Raw genomic sequence first — 19,692 nt, 5'->3', positions numbered from 1 at the left:
CACAGTTACAGTATGTGAAATTCCAACTGAATGTAAGGAAAGGAAAACAAAGCCCAGTGAAAGTGGTTACATGTAGAAACAGGGGCCCAGAAAGGCTGGGAAATCTCTTCCCCTGGAGACTTACAGAACTTGACTGACAAGGTGCTGAGTAACCTGATTTAATCGTGAAGCTACTTCTGCTTTGATCATGACTAAAAGATCTCCAGACATCCCTTTGACCTGTGTTATTCCATGACACAATACTGTTGATCAGCATCTAGGAATGAGACAGACCATAAAACTAGTCTAACACTAAAGATGTAATAAAAACAGATTTTCAAACTGTAGAAAAACCAGAAGATTGGGTTAGGACATTCATTCAAGCCTGAAACAAAGCCCTGCACGCTAAAACTTTTCTCTGAATGTTTCATTTTTGCTTGGCATGGTGCCAAGAACTCTGCTGCAAGTCACTTTGCCAAGGAATTCCCCTCTTCCCAAAAGTACTAACCCACTTTTTGTCATGATGTTTGCCACAGAATATTCCTTTGCAGTTCCAGTGTCACCTCCACTCCCAAGCAATGCTGTCACACACAGAACAAATCAGGGAGCAGCTCCTTTAGGTAGAGCTCCACTGTGTCTTTCAGAAGATTTAAAGGAAAGACCTACTACCACTGTGACAGCTCAGTGCCAAGGTGAACAGTCTGGATTCCAGAGGATTACCTGATCTAGCTGTTTTTGGACCATACTTTGCTGCTCAGTAACGTGTTTCAGCTGCTCTGCATCCTCCTCTGGGAACTCCCGGCCGGCTTTCTTGGCCGTGCGCTGTTTGGCTGAAAGAGCCTTCTTGGATTTTCTGTGGGCTCCAATCTGCTCCTCCAGGTACTTCTGCTGCATTTGAAGAAGTTGTTGTGTATCCTGCAGCCATTCCTCGTATTGCTTTCGTTGTGAATCATCTGGAGAGAAGGGAAATGAAGTGTGATATGATCTCATCCTGGTGGTGAGGACTCATCCTACTTTTTAAAACTCAAGTTTAACAATCAGGTTCCCCTCCCTATTTTAAGAAACTAATGGTCAAATTCAGCCAAATCTGACAGAGAATTTGGTATTTCAAGAAATACAATGTTCTTGGAATGAATGAGACAGATATCCAAATTACTGCATTTGTGAGAGAAAACACATTTGCCAGTGAGCAAATGTGGCTTTGAGAACTGCTACAGAACCCAGTGATTCCCTGTCCTGCCACAGAAGAGGGGACATGGAAGATCTCTGGAAGTACTCAAGTACAAAGAGATTAAGGAGCAAGGACATAAAGGAAACATGGTCTGATAAATTCTGGTGTTTGCAGAAAACTGTTGTACATATAAAATTTATTTTTATTACAACTTCAAAGAAAAATATTAAAATGATGAACACCATCAAATATTCCTGAAATGAAAGAAATATACTGTCTTTGTAAAAATCACTTTGTCAGTGTCAGCCCTCAGCATGGGGCCTTCAGCACCAGTGCCATTTTGTAACCCCAAAATAAATGCCTCTCATTTAGGCTGTAACTGAGGCATTGCTCTTCTTCCAAATGAGAAATGCTCGTCTGCCACGGGCAGGCCACTGCTCTCTTGATGTTTTTCTGGAGGCAAAACAACCATGTCTGATAACACTTGACCTGCACTAAGCACAGAAAGCAAGAGAGAACACTGGTGATGGTGCCATTTGTTTAACAGAGACCCTTGTTTAACAGAGATACCACACAGCTCCATGATTTCAATATAACCACGTCCTCCTTGTACTCCACACCCTGCCACCTTCTACTCCACCAGTCACTGTGTCAGGGACACCTTTGACTGAACATCTCAACTAAACCTACTCAGGGTGAGCTACAACCTCAAGGTGCTTTCAGGAAAAAATTCTGCAGAACTGATCCCAAAAACTGAGGGGACAATTGAGTGGAAATACTGAGAGTATCATGAGAAACATGAAAGCACTGAAATGTTAATGAGTTCCAGGTAAGAGTAACTACTACTGAACTGAAAACCAGATTTACTCAAGTGCTCAGAACCCACCACCACCCAACCAGAGCAGGGCCATGCTGAGTGCCATGTGGAATCACACCACTAATAATTAATAAAGATAATATTGCCAAAGCTCCTTACTGCATACTCAGTGCTGCTACTCCAGCTTCTGGAAAATGTGAAGGAGTTTACTTCTGTTTCTTATTCACAAGTATCAAGTGAGGTATTTGTAGTAATAGAAACACTTTTTTACACACGGTCTTCCTCTCCCAACATATGCTCTGTTTTAATTTCTGCTAATAAATCTTTCTCATCACAGAGACTAGGATTCACAATTGATCTAGGGCAGCCAGAAATATGGAATGCAAAAAGCTAGTGCAGTGTATTTCTGCTTTCAACAACTGTGCTTCACCAGCCAGGCTTGCCTAACCAGTGCCTGGAAAGCTTTTTCTGGTATCTGTTCAAATGAAAATGATGCTGCACAAAACTTTCTGCCTCTGAAAAAAAAAATTCCATCAATACACAGCTGTTCTCATTGAGCTCAGAATATTGTAACACAACCCAAGACCAGGTTTCTGATCCAGCAGTCAGTTAATATATTATTGCTCTTACACAAATCCAAACAATGTTAATTTTCTGTTTCCCTCTTTCCTTACGGTGTTTTGTTGATGATAGCTTCTAGAAAAAAAATGTTAACAGCATTTACTATATACCTCATCATTACCTGGCATTGTAATGATGAAATGACTCAATTTTAAAATGATGATTTTTTTTGAGAGAGAATCCATCTATGGATAGTTCATTTGAAAGAAAGCAGAACTGTAAAATAAAAGAAAACCCACCAAACCATAAATAAATTATGAAATCTTTACTTACTGACAAAACCAGGACCAAAATTGGGAGGATTAGGTCTAGAAATCTGAGGTGTCAAACTTCCATCCTAGAAATTTCAGTGAAACAGATAGACAAGGATATTGAATTATGATTAAATTAAAATACTCCAGACTTGTGATCATTATTGAACAGTTTTGTTTCAAGCCCATATCACATTGCATTACCTGTGCAATTGCCTGTTGCATATGATTTTGGCCTTCACTGGTCTGAGCCCCTGGCACTGGCTGACCCATAAAGGGAAACCTATTGATAAACAGAAAGAAATTGTAACCTTGCAAACCAGCATTTTAGGAGAGTGAGAGAACTTTATTATGTTCAACTTAAACAAAGCACCCAAACATCATACAGACATGCACTCGAACTTCTGTACCAAACCTTTTCAACATCTGGAAAATACAGACAGCCTTCTGCCCTTGGCTGAAACGATTGCATTTTACATTTTTCAGAGAGATGATGTAAACATGAACTACTGTGTTAGAACAGTGAAAACACACACACACAAGTCTGTATTTTAATATTTTATAATTTAAAGAAAAACAGCTGAATGTATTCAGGTTTCATGGCCACCATTACAGTCAACTGCAGTTGGGTAAATGTACACATTGGTAAGCCATTTGTTATCATGGGGCACTGGACAGAGAAAACCCAGTTTGAAGGGCCACACCAAAAGAACAGGCACAGATCCTCCCTGGTCCCTGGACTCCCCACCTACCCTAAGGACAGTCATGGTGCAGCCTGCACAGTTCATGGCTCCTTTTGTCCTCAGAAGGGATTTAAGGAGAGGATGGAACTTCCACTACTTGGGCTAAAATCTTATTTATACCCAGCATTAAATGATTTGCTGCAACATGAGGTTCCACTGTTACATGGCCACCCCCAGTTTTCTAGCACAACCCGTGGGAGATGTGCCATTACCTAACTAGCAAGTGGGAAAACAAGAAGAGCATCAACATGTTGGCCATGTTGACCCATGACATTACAACTGGAACACAAATCTGATGCATTTGAATACCTTTTATAGTTCCCTACTGTCACACTGGCTTTATTCCTAGGAGATATTCATTCCTGTGTTGGCATCAAATGGGAACTACATGACAGAATTTTTTTTTTTTTCATTTCCTGCACTTTCCCTGAGCTCTGTCATTTCCTTTTACATTCTGTAGTCCTAAAGAATGGTGTCAAGAGTTGCCTACCTGTTCATGACCATTGGTGGCATCCCCATGTTACTCTGTGCCATGACTTTGTTGATCCCCTTAAGAGCCACCATTTTTGCTTTCATTATGGGATCTGTAATCGCATCAAAATCTGCAAGACAAAAGCACCAGCAGTGAATCACACAGCTGAACATCACACGTTATCAAAAGGAAATTACTTGTTTACATTTAGTTCATGTGTAAATTTTCAGTAAAACATTAACTCCATTCCTATTTCACATTAATTGCCCTCCCCACTTTGATATTCAAGGTTAATAAGCAGTTTCATGTATCCTGCAGAATTTAATGCAGCAACAGCGGTCTTTATTATCAGCCATAACATACAACCAAAAGCAGGTCAGTCTGAGAGGCTGAGAAGGGCTCTAGACCCCATCTGGCCTATGACCCAACAGATTAATAAATTCTATTTTAGGTTTAAGACTCAGGAAGAAGAGTTTTTTCTGTGATCTCAACTGGCAACTGAGACACCATCATTAATGCACTATGAGAATGGCCTTGATGGTCACCGTAGTTACAACTTAATTCAAAAATTTAGAGTTTCATTATCAGTTAAATAATGGTGATGGTCTTGATATGAATGCTCAAACTTGGTTATATTAGACAAGCAAGCACAGTTTTTCTTAATTTTTTTTAGTACAAGCAGAATTATATGTGATATTTCTGGGCCTTGCCTAGACTGTGGGTTAGTAACAGCTTTTGATAATCCCTTTCCTTATGACACAACAAATACTCAAAAAAAAAGTCACAGAAAAATCATAAACATAAAATTGATAGATCAAACATCAAGAAGGTCAGCTACTGCACTTGATCACTTAATTTATGAGTTAGGGACTAAATCCCTAACTCATGAGAACCTGAAGTATAAAGAGAGTATGTGACACAGCTGATGTCACAAACATTATCAGTAAAGCAGAGTTACCCTGATCCTGGTCATGGCAACAGGAGCTTTGCCACAGAGTTCAGAATTCCACCCACATGCTCAATTTCCATACTCCCTTTGTACCTAATAGGCAGGCTGATTTTTATTATGCCACCTTCAAGCTCTACATACTGACATGCTTCTGGCAGTCCTGTGGATTATTTAACTATTTGTTGCTGCATTTTTAGAACACCAACCAGAACACAGACAAACAGGACTCCCACATACCAATATTGGGGAAAAATGGCTCCGAACGCTGGCGAATCATGGCTTGCATCTGTCTCTGCTGCTGCTGCTCCTGCCTCTCCTGATCCAAGAGGTCCTGCAGAAGAAGTGGCTGTTCCTCTAGCAGAAGTGGCCTCTCTCTGTTTTGTTGCTGAGCTAGTGGCTGAGGGAGCATCATCTGCTGGGGACCAGAGATGCTGCTGGGACCAGGACGGTTTGGTACAGCCACAGTCTGATTAGATGTCTGTCCTGCCCCAAAGTTATGATTAGATGACTGACCCTGAATAAATCCTGCATTTGGTGACCCTTGAGAAAAATTATGGTTCATTCGTGAAACCATGGGCAGATTGGAATTTAAAGTGTTTTCCAAGATCTGTCCAGCAGGTGTCATGAGTGTTTGTGGAATACCTGATCCATGGTTCATTTGTGTGGGTGGCAGAGATTGAGATGGAGATCCCAGAGTTCTTGCTTCAGCACTGTCTGAGCTTTCACTAGACAGCAAACTAGAGAGGACTGGGGTGGACCCAGAAATACTGCAGGAACTTACTGCTCCTTGAACAGGCAGTGGAGCAGATCCCTGAGCATCTGGACTAGGCACAGTTGTATCTTGACTAGGAACAGCAGGAGTTTTGTCAGGGAATTCTGGGTTAGCAGGTTGTGCAGGAGCCTTTTCCCCATCCTTTAACTCCACTTCAGCAGCCTGTTGAATACTTGTAGACTCAGTATTTCCATCACCTTTTTCATTTTCATTCTTCTTTTCCTCTTGAGTGTTTGGGGAAAGTACTTTTGTTTTAATTTCATTTTCTGTAGCTGATTTCTTTGGTGGAGACTGGGTCTCAGCAGGGGCAACAGTTGTATCCCCTTGTTCTTTCTGTTTGGGTTCTTCTGCCTTGCTCTGGATATCTAGTTTGTCATCAATGGGGACACTAAGGTCTAGTTCTTCATTAAACATTCCTTTCTTATCCCCCACATCAAGGTCTGGGTCTGTGTATGCAATTAAATCAAATTCCCCAGATCTCAGAAGATCATCAAGGTGAGGATCATTGGTTTCCAAATTATCTAGAGTGTCCAGTTCATCTCCTTTCCCATCCTCTGTGTCCAGGTTCAAATTTTCCAAATCCTCATCATCTAAGTCCTTGACTTCAACCCCATCAAGGTCTTTCACATCCAAATCTTTTACAGCAGGATCATCAGGATCCAGCTTCTCTTCTAGACCATCACTTGGCTGGTTGGGAAGCTGCAAGTTTGCGGATTCATCACTTGGTGCAGATGTAGACAAAGATGGCCCTGGGAATGCATCAGCAACTGGCTGACCCAGAGAACGCATTACAAGTGCAGGTGGGTTCTCAGGATTGATTTGATCCTGCTGGGACTGGGACATGTGCTCCAAACTCGCAGCCATCTGCAACTGGTTTGGGATTCCTTGCGAATTGTGTCTCAGCGGTTCTGCCTGTCTTGGGCCTGGGAACTCCTGCCTGGGCAGGAAGCCGGGGTGCCTCTGGTGCTGAGCTGCTGCATCCAGCACAGTGGCAGCAGCAGGGCTGAAGGGCAGCCTTGGCCTGCCATCAGGAGCTCTGTGACGCAGCTCGATGAACGCCTGGCCCAGGATGTTGTGCTGCTGCACCGGGATTCCCTGCGGCGGGAAATGCTGCGAGATCCCGGATGCGTTATTGATCTGTGGGCTGCTCACTGCCCGGGGCATGTCAATAGACAGGGATCTCCTCAGCTGAGGGGGAACTCCAGGGCGCTGCATGGGCTGCTGAGGACCAAGGAAACGTTCCTGGCCCGAGGGTGGACCATGGCCACCTCCTGGAAATCCGTATCTAAAATAAAGCATGAAAGGCAAATCATCTTTTTTCTCAGTCTCACATGACTAAATAACTGTTCACCAAAATGCTTTACATGATGCATTCATCAAGATATTTAAATCAATGTTTTGACTAATTATACTTACATTTAAATGAGCTTTATGACTACAATAAAATAATTGCTTTAATTATGTTTAATAAACAACCTGTTTTCAATTTCAATAATAATAATAGATAGAAAACTCCTGACAGTCAGAACTAACCTAGTAATTAAAATACATGTTAATGCAATTCAGAGTAAAAAAAACTTCAGTGTGTGGATTTAGAAATTCCTGAAATAAATCCAGATACTGAAAAAATTAATTTCTGAGAATGTTGATACTGGTATTCATTTCACATTGTAGCATTCACTGTAAAAATGCCACAGAGAGAAGCTGATGTTTGATCACATACTCATTAGAAATTAATTTATTCATTATTAAGACATCAAAAATAAAGTCTTTTACTTTTTTTTTTTTTAAGAAATGCCCCAAAAGCCATGGACAACAAGATGTTTCAGGTCACGTAAGTTTGACTAGTTCTGCAGTTTCTCCATTTATTTTCCTGAATTACTCCGAACAAAACAGTGTAAAATACTTAGTTTAAGACACACATTCTAATGTTACAGGAAAACCCACTGCATGTACAGAGTTCAGGAAGGTTACCAGCTCTTGTAGATGATTTCCCACCCTGTCTAAAAAGCCCCCTTTCTCTAACTATCCCTGTAACACCCTGAGTTTAAGAGATCCAAGAGCTTACCTCAGACCGTGAGGTCTCATCCCCATGGTGTTCATATCTCCTGGAAACTGGGGCCTGTTGAACTGCCCATCCCCAGGGAACGGCCCACGCTGCTCCTTCGGGTACATGGAGAACCTTGGCCCACCTGGAGGGACCACAGAGGATCTAATATTCCCAGGATAGGGAGGAGGAGGGCGGTTAAAGATTTGATTTAAGTTGTCTTGCTGCCAGTGCTGGAGAGGGGCTGCATGGGGAGGAGCTGCTGCGTCCTGCAAGGCCTTTTCCTGGCGAACTGCATTCTTCTTCTGCTGCTGCTGCTGCAGAATAATCTCACGGAGCTTCTGGCGCTGTTTGCAAGAAAATAAATCATTATACTTGACACTGCAACTGACATCTTTTGAAGTGTTACACTCTGCTAGGTTAAGCCTTTTGGAGGAAATAAATTCTTCATTTGTTACAGGAAAATATTATAAACAAGCACAATCACCTCAGAAATGAGAAGGAGGGTCAAATGGTGCAGGGTGCTGGTAACCCAACTTAAAATCCAGACCTCTTGGTAAAGTGTATGGTGTGATCCCATTCTACCATTTAACATGAAAGTAACTCTCTTTCCATTTTTCTATTCCAGTATTGCAGACCCCCTCACCCCACAAAAAGTGTATTCTGAGAGACAAAGGTGACTAGAGGTCCACTGAAGAAAATTCAGCAAAAGGTTTTTGCACCATAGCTGCAGAATTCACTCTTAGTTCTCTATGATGACCACTATGATAAACCACTGGTTTTCCATTAAATTCACTTCCCATCCCTCCTTCCAAACAAAAGACTGAGCAGCTTGTCCCAAGCTGAATGTAATTCTATCTCTGAACTGTCTGCCAGACATCGGACAGAGACATGGAGTGAATGTTCCTCAAGAAGAGCAGCGACCAAGGAAGGACTGACCTCAACACGCTGGCCAACTGCAAAGTCAGACATGTGGTCTGAGATCTTTGAGACTTCTCCAGCCAGTGGACAAGTCACTGATAATCAGTTCCACACCTCATTTGTTACATAATAGAACAAACTGACCTTTTAAAATGTTTTTTTTTTCTCAGACTGTAGCTAAAAGCACTATTACAGAGCAACCATCTATGTCTTCAGTGGCTTCAAATATAGCCTTTGCTTCTTTTTTTTGGATCTTGTCCAAACTCCTTAAGAGTTATTGATGCTTCTGTATTCTGTATATTGTGGTTCTACCCAGAAAGACCAAATATATTAAGGAAACTAAGTGAATTTTTATCTTAACATAGTTACATTTAATGGCAAAAAACTTCAAGTATTAACAAAAATTGGGGAAATTCTTCTACTTCCAGAATTTTAATACAATCAGAATTCTCACCTGTCTTAACTTCTCAGTATCTGCCTGAGACATATTCATGGTGTTCTGTGTATCTGTTACTCCCGTAGTGGGTGCTGGACCAGGAACTTGTGAAACTTTGGGAAACTGTTGTCCTTGAGAAGTCATGGGAGCATTTCCAGATGCACTGAAGGTCCCCTCAGATCCAGGCCGTGGCTGTTCAGCAGCATCATGGGCCAGCTGACCAGTTCCAAAAGATTCTGGCTGAGGTCTTGGAGTCATTGGTGGTTGATCATATGGGTCATGTGCTGGAGTAGCTGCACCATGGCTAAAGGAATCTGTTATTGCAGGTCCTGCAGACCTGGGAGGTTGAGAACATGGGTCTGACGGCCTGACAAAAGTGCCCTGCAACCTGCTCTGTGGTGTCTGCAGGAAAGGATCTCTACTTGTTACCACTCCTGGCCTTGTCATGGCAGGCCTGCTAAAACCCTCAGGAATGCCTGGCCTTGGGGTTGCTGGCTGCTGAGAGTAAGGATCACTGAGAACTGGCCGTGGTGTTCCAGGAGGTTGGGCATAGGGATCAGAATGTCTCTGGTTTGCTGGGGACTGAGCAAACAAATCTGCTGGTTGAGCAGGCCTTGGTGTTGGTGGCTGCTGCATGTATGGATCCACCGTGGTGGGACGAGGAGTTCCTGGGGGTTGGGCGTAAGGATCAGCAACTGGCCGAGGAGTACCTGGAGGCTGGGAGTAAGGGTCCTGAGAAGCTGGCCTTGAAATGGGCCCAGACTGAGGGAAAGAATCACCCTGCTGCCGCACTATCCGTGGCGGATGGGCAAAAGGCTCCTTTATGGCAGGGTGGGGAGTCAGGGGAGGCTGGCTGTAGGGATCATTGGCCTGGTTATGGGAAAAGTTATCCACGGGCCTGGGCGTCAGAGGGGGCCTTTCATAGGGATCGACGGCAACGCGCCGCGGCGTGGCCGGCATGGAGGAGTAAGGATCCTGTGGGGACTGAGGAGGGCGCAGAGGAGTTTTGAAAGGTCCAGGGCTCCCATCCACAGGAGCAGGAGTCGGAGTCAGTGGAGGCCGTGCATAGGCATCAGCAGAGGTTACTCTCTGTCTCTGAAACGTGTCAGTCCTAGGAGCTGGTTTAGTAAACGGATCGCTGCTTCCAGCAGCTAAAGGAACCTTCCCTGACTGCTCCATAACTATGGGCGACCGTGGGACTCCCAGCGGTTTGGAGAACTGCTCTGATGGCAGGACAGGCCTGGGTGTGTCTGGTGGCTTTGCATAGGGATCACTGCTACCTGGAGATGAAGAACATGAGTCCCTGACTGGCGAGGGCCTGCTTCCTGACGGCTCCCGAGATATGGAGGACTGTGCTGCACAGGAATCTAACGGGGTGTTCCTTCTGACAAAGTTCTGGTTGATGGGTGCTGGTCTGGGTGTGCCCACCATTTTAGCATAGGGATCCATCGGAGAAGGAGGCCTTGTGTTTGTGGAACCTGGAGAAAACATCTGTTGTGATGATGTCTGAGCAGTCTGAGACTGAGACAGTGAATCGTGCACTGGGATTCGGGTGGGAGTGGGAGGTGGGGCCTGTGGCTTTAGGAACACATCATCTGAGGACACCGATGTGGGCGTAGCAGGGAGCTGCTGCTTTGTGAACAGATCCTTATGGAATGTCTGCTGTGCAGGAGACATACTTCCATTGCCAGTCTGCGGCGTTAAGGGGCTCTGGATCCCACTGCTGGGTGTGTCTGAGCCAGACTGGTTCAGGAGCTGCTGAGAACCAAACTGCTGCTGCTGCTGTTGTTGCTGCTGTTGCTGCTGCTCATTTTTCACTTGTTCAAGCTTCTGTGTGGCTTCTATTTTGGCCTGCTGCTTACTCTTTTGCCGCATTTGCTGTTTTAAAATTATGAGGAAATATGTTACACTTCTAAGTTTAGGGTATACAAAATCTTTCTAATGACTGAATCTATAATTAAAACTTCAGGACACATCCAATATCAGTTACAAATAATTGCAAATTTTAAATGCAAAGGGAGCAGAGAGTCCAGCTATTTGTGAAGTTCAATTACCTTGACATGCATCTTGCTTGCCTGGGAATAAGCATTTCCCAGGTTGCCTAAAGAGCATCACTGCTTTCCAACCTTATACTCTGGAGACAAAGGTTACTGACATGCAGCACTGGTGTGGGCTTTGAGAGACATCCAGCCCCATGTGAGGCAGCAGTCTGCAGGACAAAGTTACTGCAATACAGGGTATGTAATACAAACCTACTGCAGCAGCCACTCATGCAGACAAAGAACAACCTGTTTCTATAATACACAGGATTTAAGAGTCAAAATTTAAAGAAAGGGTTTTTTACAAAAAAGCTTATCTCCTGATAACATCTATTTTCTTCCCAAGAAGAATGGCTGACTGTATGCTCTTCTAAAAAGAAAAAATTCAAATAGATTTTATTACAACAGATTCCTACAACGCAATAAAAAGCAGGGAGAAAATAACAAAACACCTTAAATGCTACACACCTGTCTGAATTTCCATTCCTGCTCATGTTCTGATTCCCTCTGTTTTAATGGATCTTTAAAGAGGTCGGAGTCGATGCGTGAGCTGGGATCAATGCTATCCTGTTGCTGCTGCCTTTTCATGGAGTCGTTTGACATCTGTACTTTATTGATGCGCAAAGCAGCTCTATTATCTCTGGCTTTTTGCTGGAAAAAGAGAAAAGATGCAGTTAAGACTTATTTTATTCTACTAAGCGTGAGCACTGCATCTGTTATTCCTACAAAATCTATCACCAAATTATTTGTACAGCCTGTTTTAATCACACACATCCTCATGGAAATGACATTATGCACTTCAGAAAGAATTCCAAACAGAAAAATTTCACACCTCTAAGGAAACTCTTTGTTTAACATATACGGAAGGAACTAAGAGGTTACTAGCAATTAGTAAATTAGTAAACCTATTAGCAAAGCTTTTCTGTACAGGAGGGTGTCTGTTGCAGGCACTGTGCTGTGCCAAGAAATCTTTAATAGCACCAGTTTACCTTTCCAATCACATATTGGTGTGGTCTACAACGTGAAGGCTGAGCACAGCGGATGATGTTTGGATCAATAAAGGCCACTAATGTGGAGAACTTCAATGGCAAGAAAAATACAGTCTAGTCCATTAAATGACCTCTAAAGACCTGAGTCTGTTAACAGTTAACAGTATAAACAGAGGATATGGGCTTATGGATCAGGAAAAACTGTACGGAGACACAGCAATTCCTCTTCAATGAGGCATTTTACAGCCATAGTGACACTTTAAAGTATCTAATGGAAGTTTCAAAGAGCCTGTTTTACCACCAATCTAGGATGCAATTTCTTTTCTGAACCAAACCCTCACGTCCTCTTTTTCACAAATTTATCTGCAGCTGTCAAGTAGGGGTTTGCCTAGAGGAAAAGGCTTTAGTACTTCCCCCTAACAATGAAATAGTGACATGGATGAGAGCACCAATGTCACAGCAGCAGAAAAATCACTGTCATTTTTCCCTGTAAATGATGGGATTGTGCATGCTAAGTAAAGTAAAAAGCCTACAGTGAAAATTTACTAGTACTCCTCTGAATTTCATTTCAGCTTTCACTCAACCCTTCAGAGTGCAAATCCCTCAGGAGAGGAACCACAGCAGCTTCTTGTGTGCACAATGCCAGGAACACCAGCAGGAGCTGCATGGCAGAAGCAGAAGAACTCTTCTGAGAGGAATTAACCACATCTTGCTGTGGAAGTACTTGTGTGCAGGAGCATGCTCTCTACTCCTGTACATAAGGGAAGTAATTTTTGCTGCTGACTTTTGGACACCCATCACAAGGATAGGACTGCATTTTTTAAGAACAATGAAAAATAAAGCATCAGTAATAGAAATAATTGTGAAGTGGGAAATGCCACCTATGTAAGTGGGTATTATCTTATAAATGCTACAAAGAAGGAATCACCAAGATTAACTGTAGCATGGGCAAGATGACATAGAGGTCCAAAGGTGCTGAAATTGCAACACTGAATAAAAAGCAGAATAATGATGATGCCTCAGTGATACAAAGAAAAAACGAGAGAATTATTCTTTCAAGTGGAAAGGGTTTCAGAAAGATCAAGAGCTCCACTTCTCACAATGAGCTGGGGATATGATTTATTCTCTTAAGCTAGAGACCACAGCAATTTTGAATTTGGACAGCAGAAGATGATATAGAACTGCTAAACTCTAAGTCATCAAGATGCAGAGGAATGAAGTTTGTTTACTGATGGGACTATATGAAAAAAGAACATGTAGGGGAAGGGTATGAGACTGACAACTGCAAAATCCACAGACACCTGCAAAGTGAGAATGACCATCCAGTTATTGCTGTGAAGAAACAAAGATGAGAACCAGGAGAGAATGGAAGTTAAAGAAAAATACATTTGCCAGCAATTGTTGCAAAGTCCAAAAGAATCAATAATACTTTGGATGCACACAGGCCTCAACAGAGGCTTCAACAAAGCTTAAGGTCACCCCCTCTGAATGGCAGAAGTTCTGCAGGGTGAAATCAATGACCATGTAACTCCAGATAGGTGCTACAAGTACCTGTGTGTTCACTTAGCTCAGATGTGAAGAAGGTGAATGATTTTGGAGAGAAAAATGGAGTCCTTCATGCTCCCCATAAAATGGTACCAGAAAAATGAATAGCAGAAGATATTAGGAGAGTTCCCATCCAAAGCAATACAAAGAGAGTAAGCAGAGAAAGGGAACAGCAAAGCAAGAACACAAGGAGTAGAAGTAAATGAGGAAAGCAGAGGTGTGAGCACTGACACCTCTGGAATTGTTAGTTCAAGAGCTGAAAGACTTCAGCAACTCTAACAGGTAAAAAAAGAATAGCCCAGTGAGAGGGGATGATGAAAGGGAGAGGAATCTCATGATCAGTTGTGATTATCCTTCTGAAGAAACTGGTGAGATTCTGTGTAGAAAGAGACACAGTAAAGATGACTTGAGGCATGAATCAAAGGCAGCTGAGAGGCAGTGGGAGACACAAACATTCTCATCTCAGCTGATGTCTTTAGATTGCACAGTACTAATAGAATTTATTCCAAGACTGAAAAACAAAAAAATACAGGTAGAAGTATTCAGACTTAGAAGTTAAATTAAAAAGGTTTTCTTGCAGTAAGGGTTTATCACTAAACCTAGAACTTGAGTTATTAAGAACAGAACAAAACAACACAACCTTATAAATGAAATGTATGTTTGCTGGAAGCACGCAAATGCAAGTGCGAATTGTTCTTACCACATAGGGAGCCCTCTCTTGAGAGCTTGCTTTCCTCCACAGTTTAGCAATTTGCTTCACTCTTGTAGCCCAATCTGCAACCAAAAAATGCATCAATACACGAGGCTGTGCAAAGTCTATTTGAAACACTTTCAAACCAAGATGCCCCAATTACTGCAAAATATTCAACTTGATTCAGTAAATCACTCACCTGGGAATTCTTCCTTCAGGTTAGGGAAGTTGATATTTGTATAGAGAACAGGTGCTACAGTTGCCATTTCACCCAAAGCTTCTTCTTTCTCCCACTTCAGGGTGCTTCTCTGAGCATTGGACATGGTATCCCCTTCCCCCTCTAGAGGTGGAGCAGCTGGTGCCCATGAGCTGTTGGGATCACTCACCATTGGATTGAACGCTGGATTCTTATCCCTGACAGAGCAGAAAAGGGCTTTGTCTTACAGATTGTATAAAAACAACAAAACAAACCAACCCTCAATTAGCAAGGTACTCATTCTGTTTGCTATTTCAGCAGTGAACACACTGCAAGAATACACAAGGTTTTGTGGTGCTGTCAAGAACTAATAATATCACACTATTAGTAACCAACAACACCCTCCAGCTGTTTTTGTTAATTACATTTTTTTAAATGCTAAATACACTAAATATCTTTTATTCCCCACCTGGACTTACCTGGCATCAGTGTATGGCTGCTGTGTAATGGGAGAGAAGGTGCCCAGCCCTCCTCCAGCAGCCAGAGCTGTGTGAGGGAGATGAGGGTTGGGGCCAATCAGACCATTCATGAGGGGCACTCTTGGAAATGTATTCTCTCCTGGAAAGAAGCAGATTAAGTCACTCATTTAAGTTTTCAAGGGTGATTGCTTCTAAGGCAGAGGTGGAGCCTTTCACTGAGAAAACAATGTCTCCTCTAAAAACAAACTGCTTTAAAATTTCACAGTGCTGACCTTACTTTTTTGGGAAATATTTTAAATCAGTTTAAAATCCTTCCCTGTAAACTTAAAGGATCCTTTTCTACTGTATCACATCCCTGCACACATTGTTTTTCTTGTCTAAAATATAATTTTTTTCAAAAATGGATTCCCAAAACTTTTGCAGTAGCCCACGCCATGGTACTGCACTTCATATTGAGGTAATAAACTTAAAAGCTCAAGCTCTTCATGTTTGTTAGACCCAGTCACAAGCAGCAAGCCATGGAGAAGGCAGTTTTCAGTCCTTGCAGGATGATCATTAGCCACCTGAATTAAATATCTCCTCTTCTGAGACTCCTGAGCATTGTACCAAAGTAAGCCTCATTATCTACTAACTCCCTAATTTGTAACCAATGAAACAGATAACTCTACTCAAATGAGCATTAACATTTTCTAATTAAATGTCCAGTCCAGCAGTAAGAAGGCAGAAAATGTTATTTATTTGATTACAGTATTACAAATGTGGCACAGGCAGATTCATTCCAGCAGATGGTATTTGCAGATGTTACTACACAGAATTAACTCTGGCCTTTGGATCCCATCACTTAAGTGAGATTATAACTGTTGTCCCAGAATTTCCTTAAAAGCACAAAGGTAGCTCAGGAATCAGATGTATCTGCAGAATGACACTGTATCATACTCCCATTTTAGGAGACTGTTTCTGTTCTGAAGGTTATGTAAGCTATGCAGCAACTACAGTAGTAACCCAAAATTTAGGGGAATGTTACTGTGCTGGTAAACACAGTAACTAACTCTGAAGACCTGGCAAACAAACAGGATGGAGTCCGGGCTCTGGTCTGCACTGCGTGCTCACATGACTTTAGGAGAGGAGGGCAATAATTTTATCTGAAATTGCTGAAACTTGATGCAAGCTGCACCACTACTGAAGCATTTATCTGTGGATCATTCCACTGGAGCAGAACCAAACAGCAAATCCAAAACTTTGTTATCATGGCAGTTCCCACAGGGAGGAGCTGAACAATCTTACAGAATTCAAATACTGGAGCTATCCTCAAGTACTCAAGTACCTGGGAAACAGGCAATGGTATCTACATTATCTTTTGCTTGAAATCAACTCATTATTTACTTAAAACACACTCCTTTCTAAGAGGTTTTGAAGTATTTTGTTTTTTATGAAGACTGATCCAACTAGGAAACAAACCAGCTTTCTTCTTAGGATTAATTCACTAGTCAAATCAATTTGCAGAGTCCTTCTTGTAGTACCAGTACCAAAGTGGACACTCTGCATGAGCTCATGGAAAACCCACTAGAGGTGATGTCTGAAGATTATATTCCCACATACTGCTTAAAAAACCAGCTCTACTGATAACATCAATCTTGCCTTCAATACAAGAGCAAGATGCTGTATCTAACTCATGGTAATTTCAGTAGTAATTAAGAAAAATGAAGTATAATTTCCAAGATAAATTTTAAATTCATTTAGCCTCCTTTCTATTAGGACTAGCTAATACATGAAACTGCATTCTTACAGATATTAAGACTCAGTAAATCAGTGTTACACAGACTCTTGCCTTACCCTTGAGGAGGTACTCCAAAATAATTAAAGAGTGAAGTCAGAAGAGAACACATGCTTTATCACAGACTCATTTCCAAACCATCTAAGTGTCAGCTAAAGTAAAAGCACCAATATGTCAGAAAAATCTTAAATAACTGTCCTTTTCTATTAGCAACATCTACATGGATATTAATCACATACTCCCTTCAGAACAGGTTTAGAATAATATTTCACAAATTAACAATGGCAGATTCCACAATTTAGCACAGCATAAGATGAGTCCTACTTCCACATCTGCATTTGAAACGTGCACAACTCTCCTGGCCAGGCTGCTGCCCACAGAAGGAACATACCTTGGCTGTGCAAAGACATGAGCTGTGGTGGGGGAGGAGGCTGAGGCAGAGGAGCTGGCTGTGGGGCTGCTGGACTCAACACAGCTGTGAACAGATCTTCAACATCCTTCCCTCCCAGCTCTGCAAAAAACACTCTGCATCAGTTGCTGGCATTGCTTGTGAACTGTGTTCCATAAAAGACAAGGAGGATGAGAACACATACCTGGGATTTTGTACAGTTTGCCAAGAATAGCACCTGGACAAAGCAAAGGCAACACAGGGTAAGTAATCATCGGAGGAAGCAATGAAAGTAAGTGTGCAACCAAGTCCAAACAGGTCTGTTACAATACAGAGATGTGTCATTTGGGGGGAAGAAAAAAGAAAAGATGATTTCTACATCAGTTCTGTAGAAGACCAAGATTAAGGACAAAAAAAAATTACCATCTGTGACCATTTTGTCTAGCTCTGGACTGAGGATTTCATCTAACTGCTCTTCACTCAGTGACCGTGAGCCCTGGGTGACATTCGGCTGAGGCAGGGCAGAAGGATCATCAGAGATGGGGCCAATATCCAATCCAGCTGGAGGAAGAAAGAATATTAAATTAGACATGAATAGCAAATTTTATTAGAATTGAATAAAGAGCATAAACCCTGTTTCCTTCCCCTAGAATTCAGCTGTCAATTAAACCAGGACTTTTTAATATTTGACAGGTAAGGCAAAACAAAACACTGATTAGAAAAGGTAAAAATACCTTCCCACTCTTTACCTCCAGTTTATTGTATTATCTGAGGAATGTTACTTGACTATAAGGCAACTGGAAGAACAGGAAGTAAGACTACTGAGTTTAAGTTCAACATGGCTTCAAATGTATAGGTTTCAGAATATAGTTCCACTTTAACTATTTTCCACAATTTGAAAAGAATCACACCAGTAGTAAACATGGTTCATCCTCATGTACCTTAAGGTTCACTTCAAATATTACACAAAATATTTACTGAAATGCTGTTGAGATGTAGCCAATATAAAACAAGTTAGAGAAGTTTCACTTTCATAACAAATCCTAACTATTATGGGTTACATCAAAGTGATTTGTTGGCACTAAGAAAACAGAACTCACTACATAAAAGTCAATAAATCTCTCAAATGAGAAAAATCTGGGAAAAAAGAATTATGTCCTTTAGTATTTAAAATATGTTTCTGTAATAATTACCAAATAACCCTGAATTTAAAATAATGAAACATGCCATTCTACTTATTGTCAACCTGTCTTTTACATAAAGTGATGAACCATTATCCAGTGAAAACAAAAGGATACTGACTGCTTTTATCATGCTTTCATATACTCACACTGATAAAATGCTTTTCATTTACAAAATATACCATTATGATAAAAACTACACACTACTACAGAAAGTCATATTTACAGTGGCAGCAAGAAAATGCATGGGTTTGTATGATGAAACACAAAAAACTAAGGGAGGTTTTCAAAAGCTATAAGCAAAACTTTGATGCAGGACTCTTAAAGGCAGAGTGCAGAGTTTAGAGGTCGTGTTAGACTCAAACACCACAGAGTGGAAAATGAACCATGAATTAGTGACACAGTAAAGGAGAAGCAATTTCTACACATGCAGTTCTTTCAGCTAAAACCACTAGGAAAAGAGGGCTACTGCTAACCATGGATCATCCATTGTTTAGATTCTTACCAAATGGGGAGGGTGAGTTCTCAACCTGGAAAGTGCATAAATCAAGACCTACAGGACCCAAACCAGATAAAATGGATGATTACAACACGAAAACAAAAAAAAGTAAAGAAAAAGCTGCATGCTGAAAAAAGCTACACAGGTATGAGAGACAACGGCAGCTACATTTTATCCTCTCTTAAGCAGCAAAGCAAAGAGCCAAGTAAAAACAAAATGTTGACAAGTTTGGGCATTTTTTTGGTAGAATAAACCAAAATTGTTCCAAACCAAGGTATTCTTAAGATATGAAAATTGTATCTGAAATGACCTAAAGCAGAACCTACAGATACAGTACAACAAATACATCTATAATAAAGAAGGAAAAACAGGAAACAATAGGGAGAGACCCCATGGACATACATACCTGAATGATCTCCAGACTTTACCAAATCATCAGAAAGTATTCCAAGAATATCGTCATCAGTATTTAAGACCTCAGAAAGATCAGCTAAAGGATCATCGGTGCTGCCTGTAGAAGATGCAAAGAACAAAATCAACATTTCTGCATCTCTGGTGATGTTCTTGACTGCAGCCCCACACACAGATGTACCAGGCTCTAAGGGTCTCCTGTGCTGTCTTAAACTGCACATGTCCCTGGGGTCACACTGTGCTGACCAGCAGCCCCTCCCTGCCAGGACTGAGCCCCTGCACGTGCTTCATTGTTTAGTCTTTTCAGAAGTGATAATGTGA

General features: G+C 41.6%; 1 protein-coding gene across 13 annotated transcripts in view; it reads right to left on the bottom strand.

The window, feature by feature from the left end:
• The window catches only part of KMT2C (lysine methyltransferase 2C), a 189,042-nt gene that overhangs the window by 21,227 nt on the left and 148,123 nt on the right, over positions 1-19,692 (bottom strand). For 12 of the 13 annotated variants that reach the window (XM_039703915.1, XM_039703946.1, XM_039703925.1 and 9 more), the window contains 16 exons: positions 19,367-19,471; positions 18,967-19,014; positions 17,704-17,841; positions 17,486-17,518; positions 17,284-17,403; positions 15,119-15,257; positions 14,643-14,857; positions 14,453-14,526; positions 11,687-11,869; positions 9,198-11,057; positions 7,844-8,169; positions 5,241-7,060; positions 4,073-4,184; positions 3,044-3,122; positions 2,862-2,925; positions 700-932 (listed from right to left, as the gene is read on the bottom strand). In XM_039703915.1, coding sequence (XP_039559849.1) covers positions 700-932; positions 2,862-2,925; positions 3,044-3,122; positions 4,073-4,184; positions 5,241-7,060; positions 7,844-8,169; positions 9,198-11,057; positions 11,687-11,869; positions 14,453-14,526; positions 14,643-14,857; positions 15,119-15,257; positions 17,284-17,403; positions 17,486-17,518; positions 17,704-17,841; positions 18,967-19,014; positions 19,367-19,471 — 5,549 coding nt within the window. The remainder of the gene's footprint in view (positions 1-699; positions 933-2,861; positions 2,926-3,043; positions 3,123-4,072; positions 4,185-5,240; positions 7,061-7,843; positions 8,170-9,197; positions 11,058-11,686; positions 11,870-14,452; positions 14,527-14,642; positions 14,858-15,118; positions 15,258-17,283; positions 17,404-17,485; positions 17,519-17,703; positions 17,842-18,966; positions 19,015-19,366; positions 19,472-19,692) is intronic. The other variant, XM_039703955.1, reaches the window with a different exon arrangement.

This window comes from Passer montanus, unplaced genomic scaffold (assembly GCF_014805655.1).
Source record: "Passer montanus isolate IOZ18808 unplaced genomic scaffold, ASM1480565v1 scaffold10, whole genome shotgun sequence".
In the NCBI taxonomy this organism is placed as follows: Eukaryota; Metazoa; Chordata; class Aves; order Passeriformes; family Passeridae; genus Passer; species Passer montanus.
This window is presented reverse-complemented; position numbering and strand designations above follow the sequence as displayed.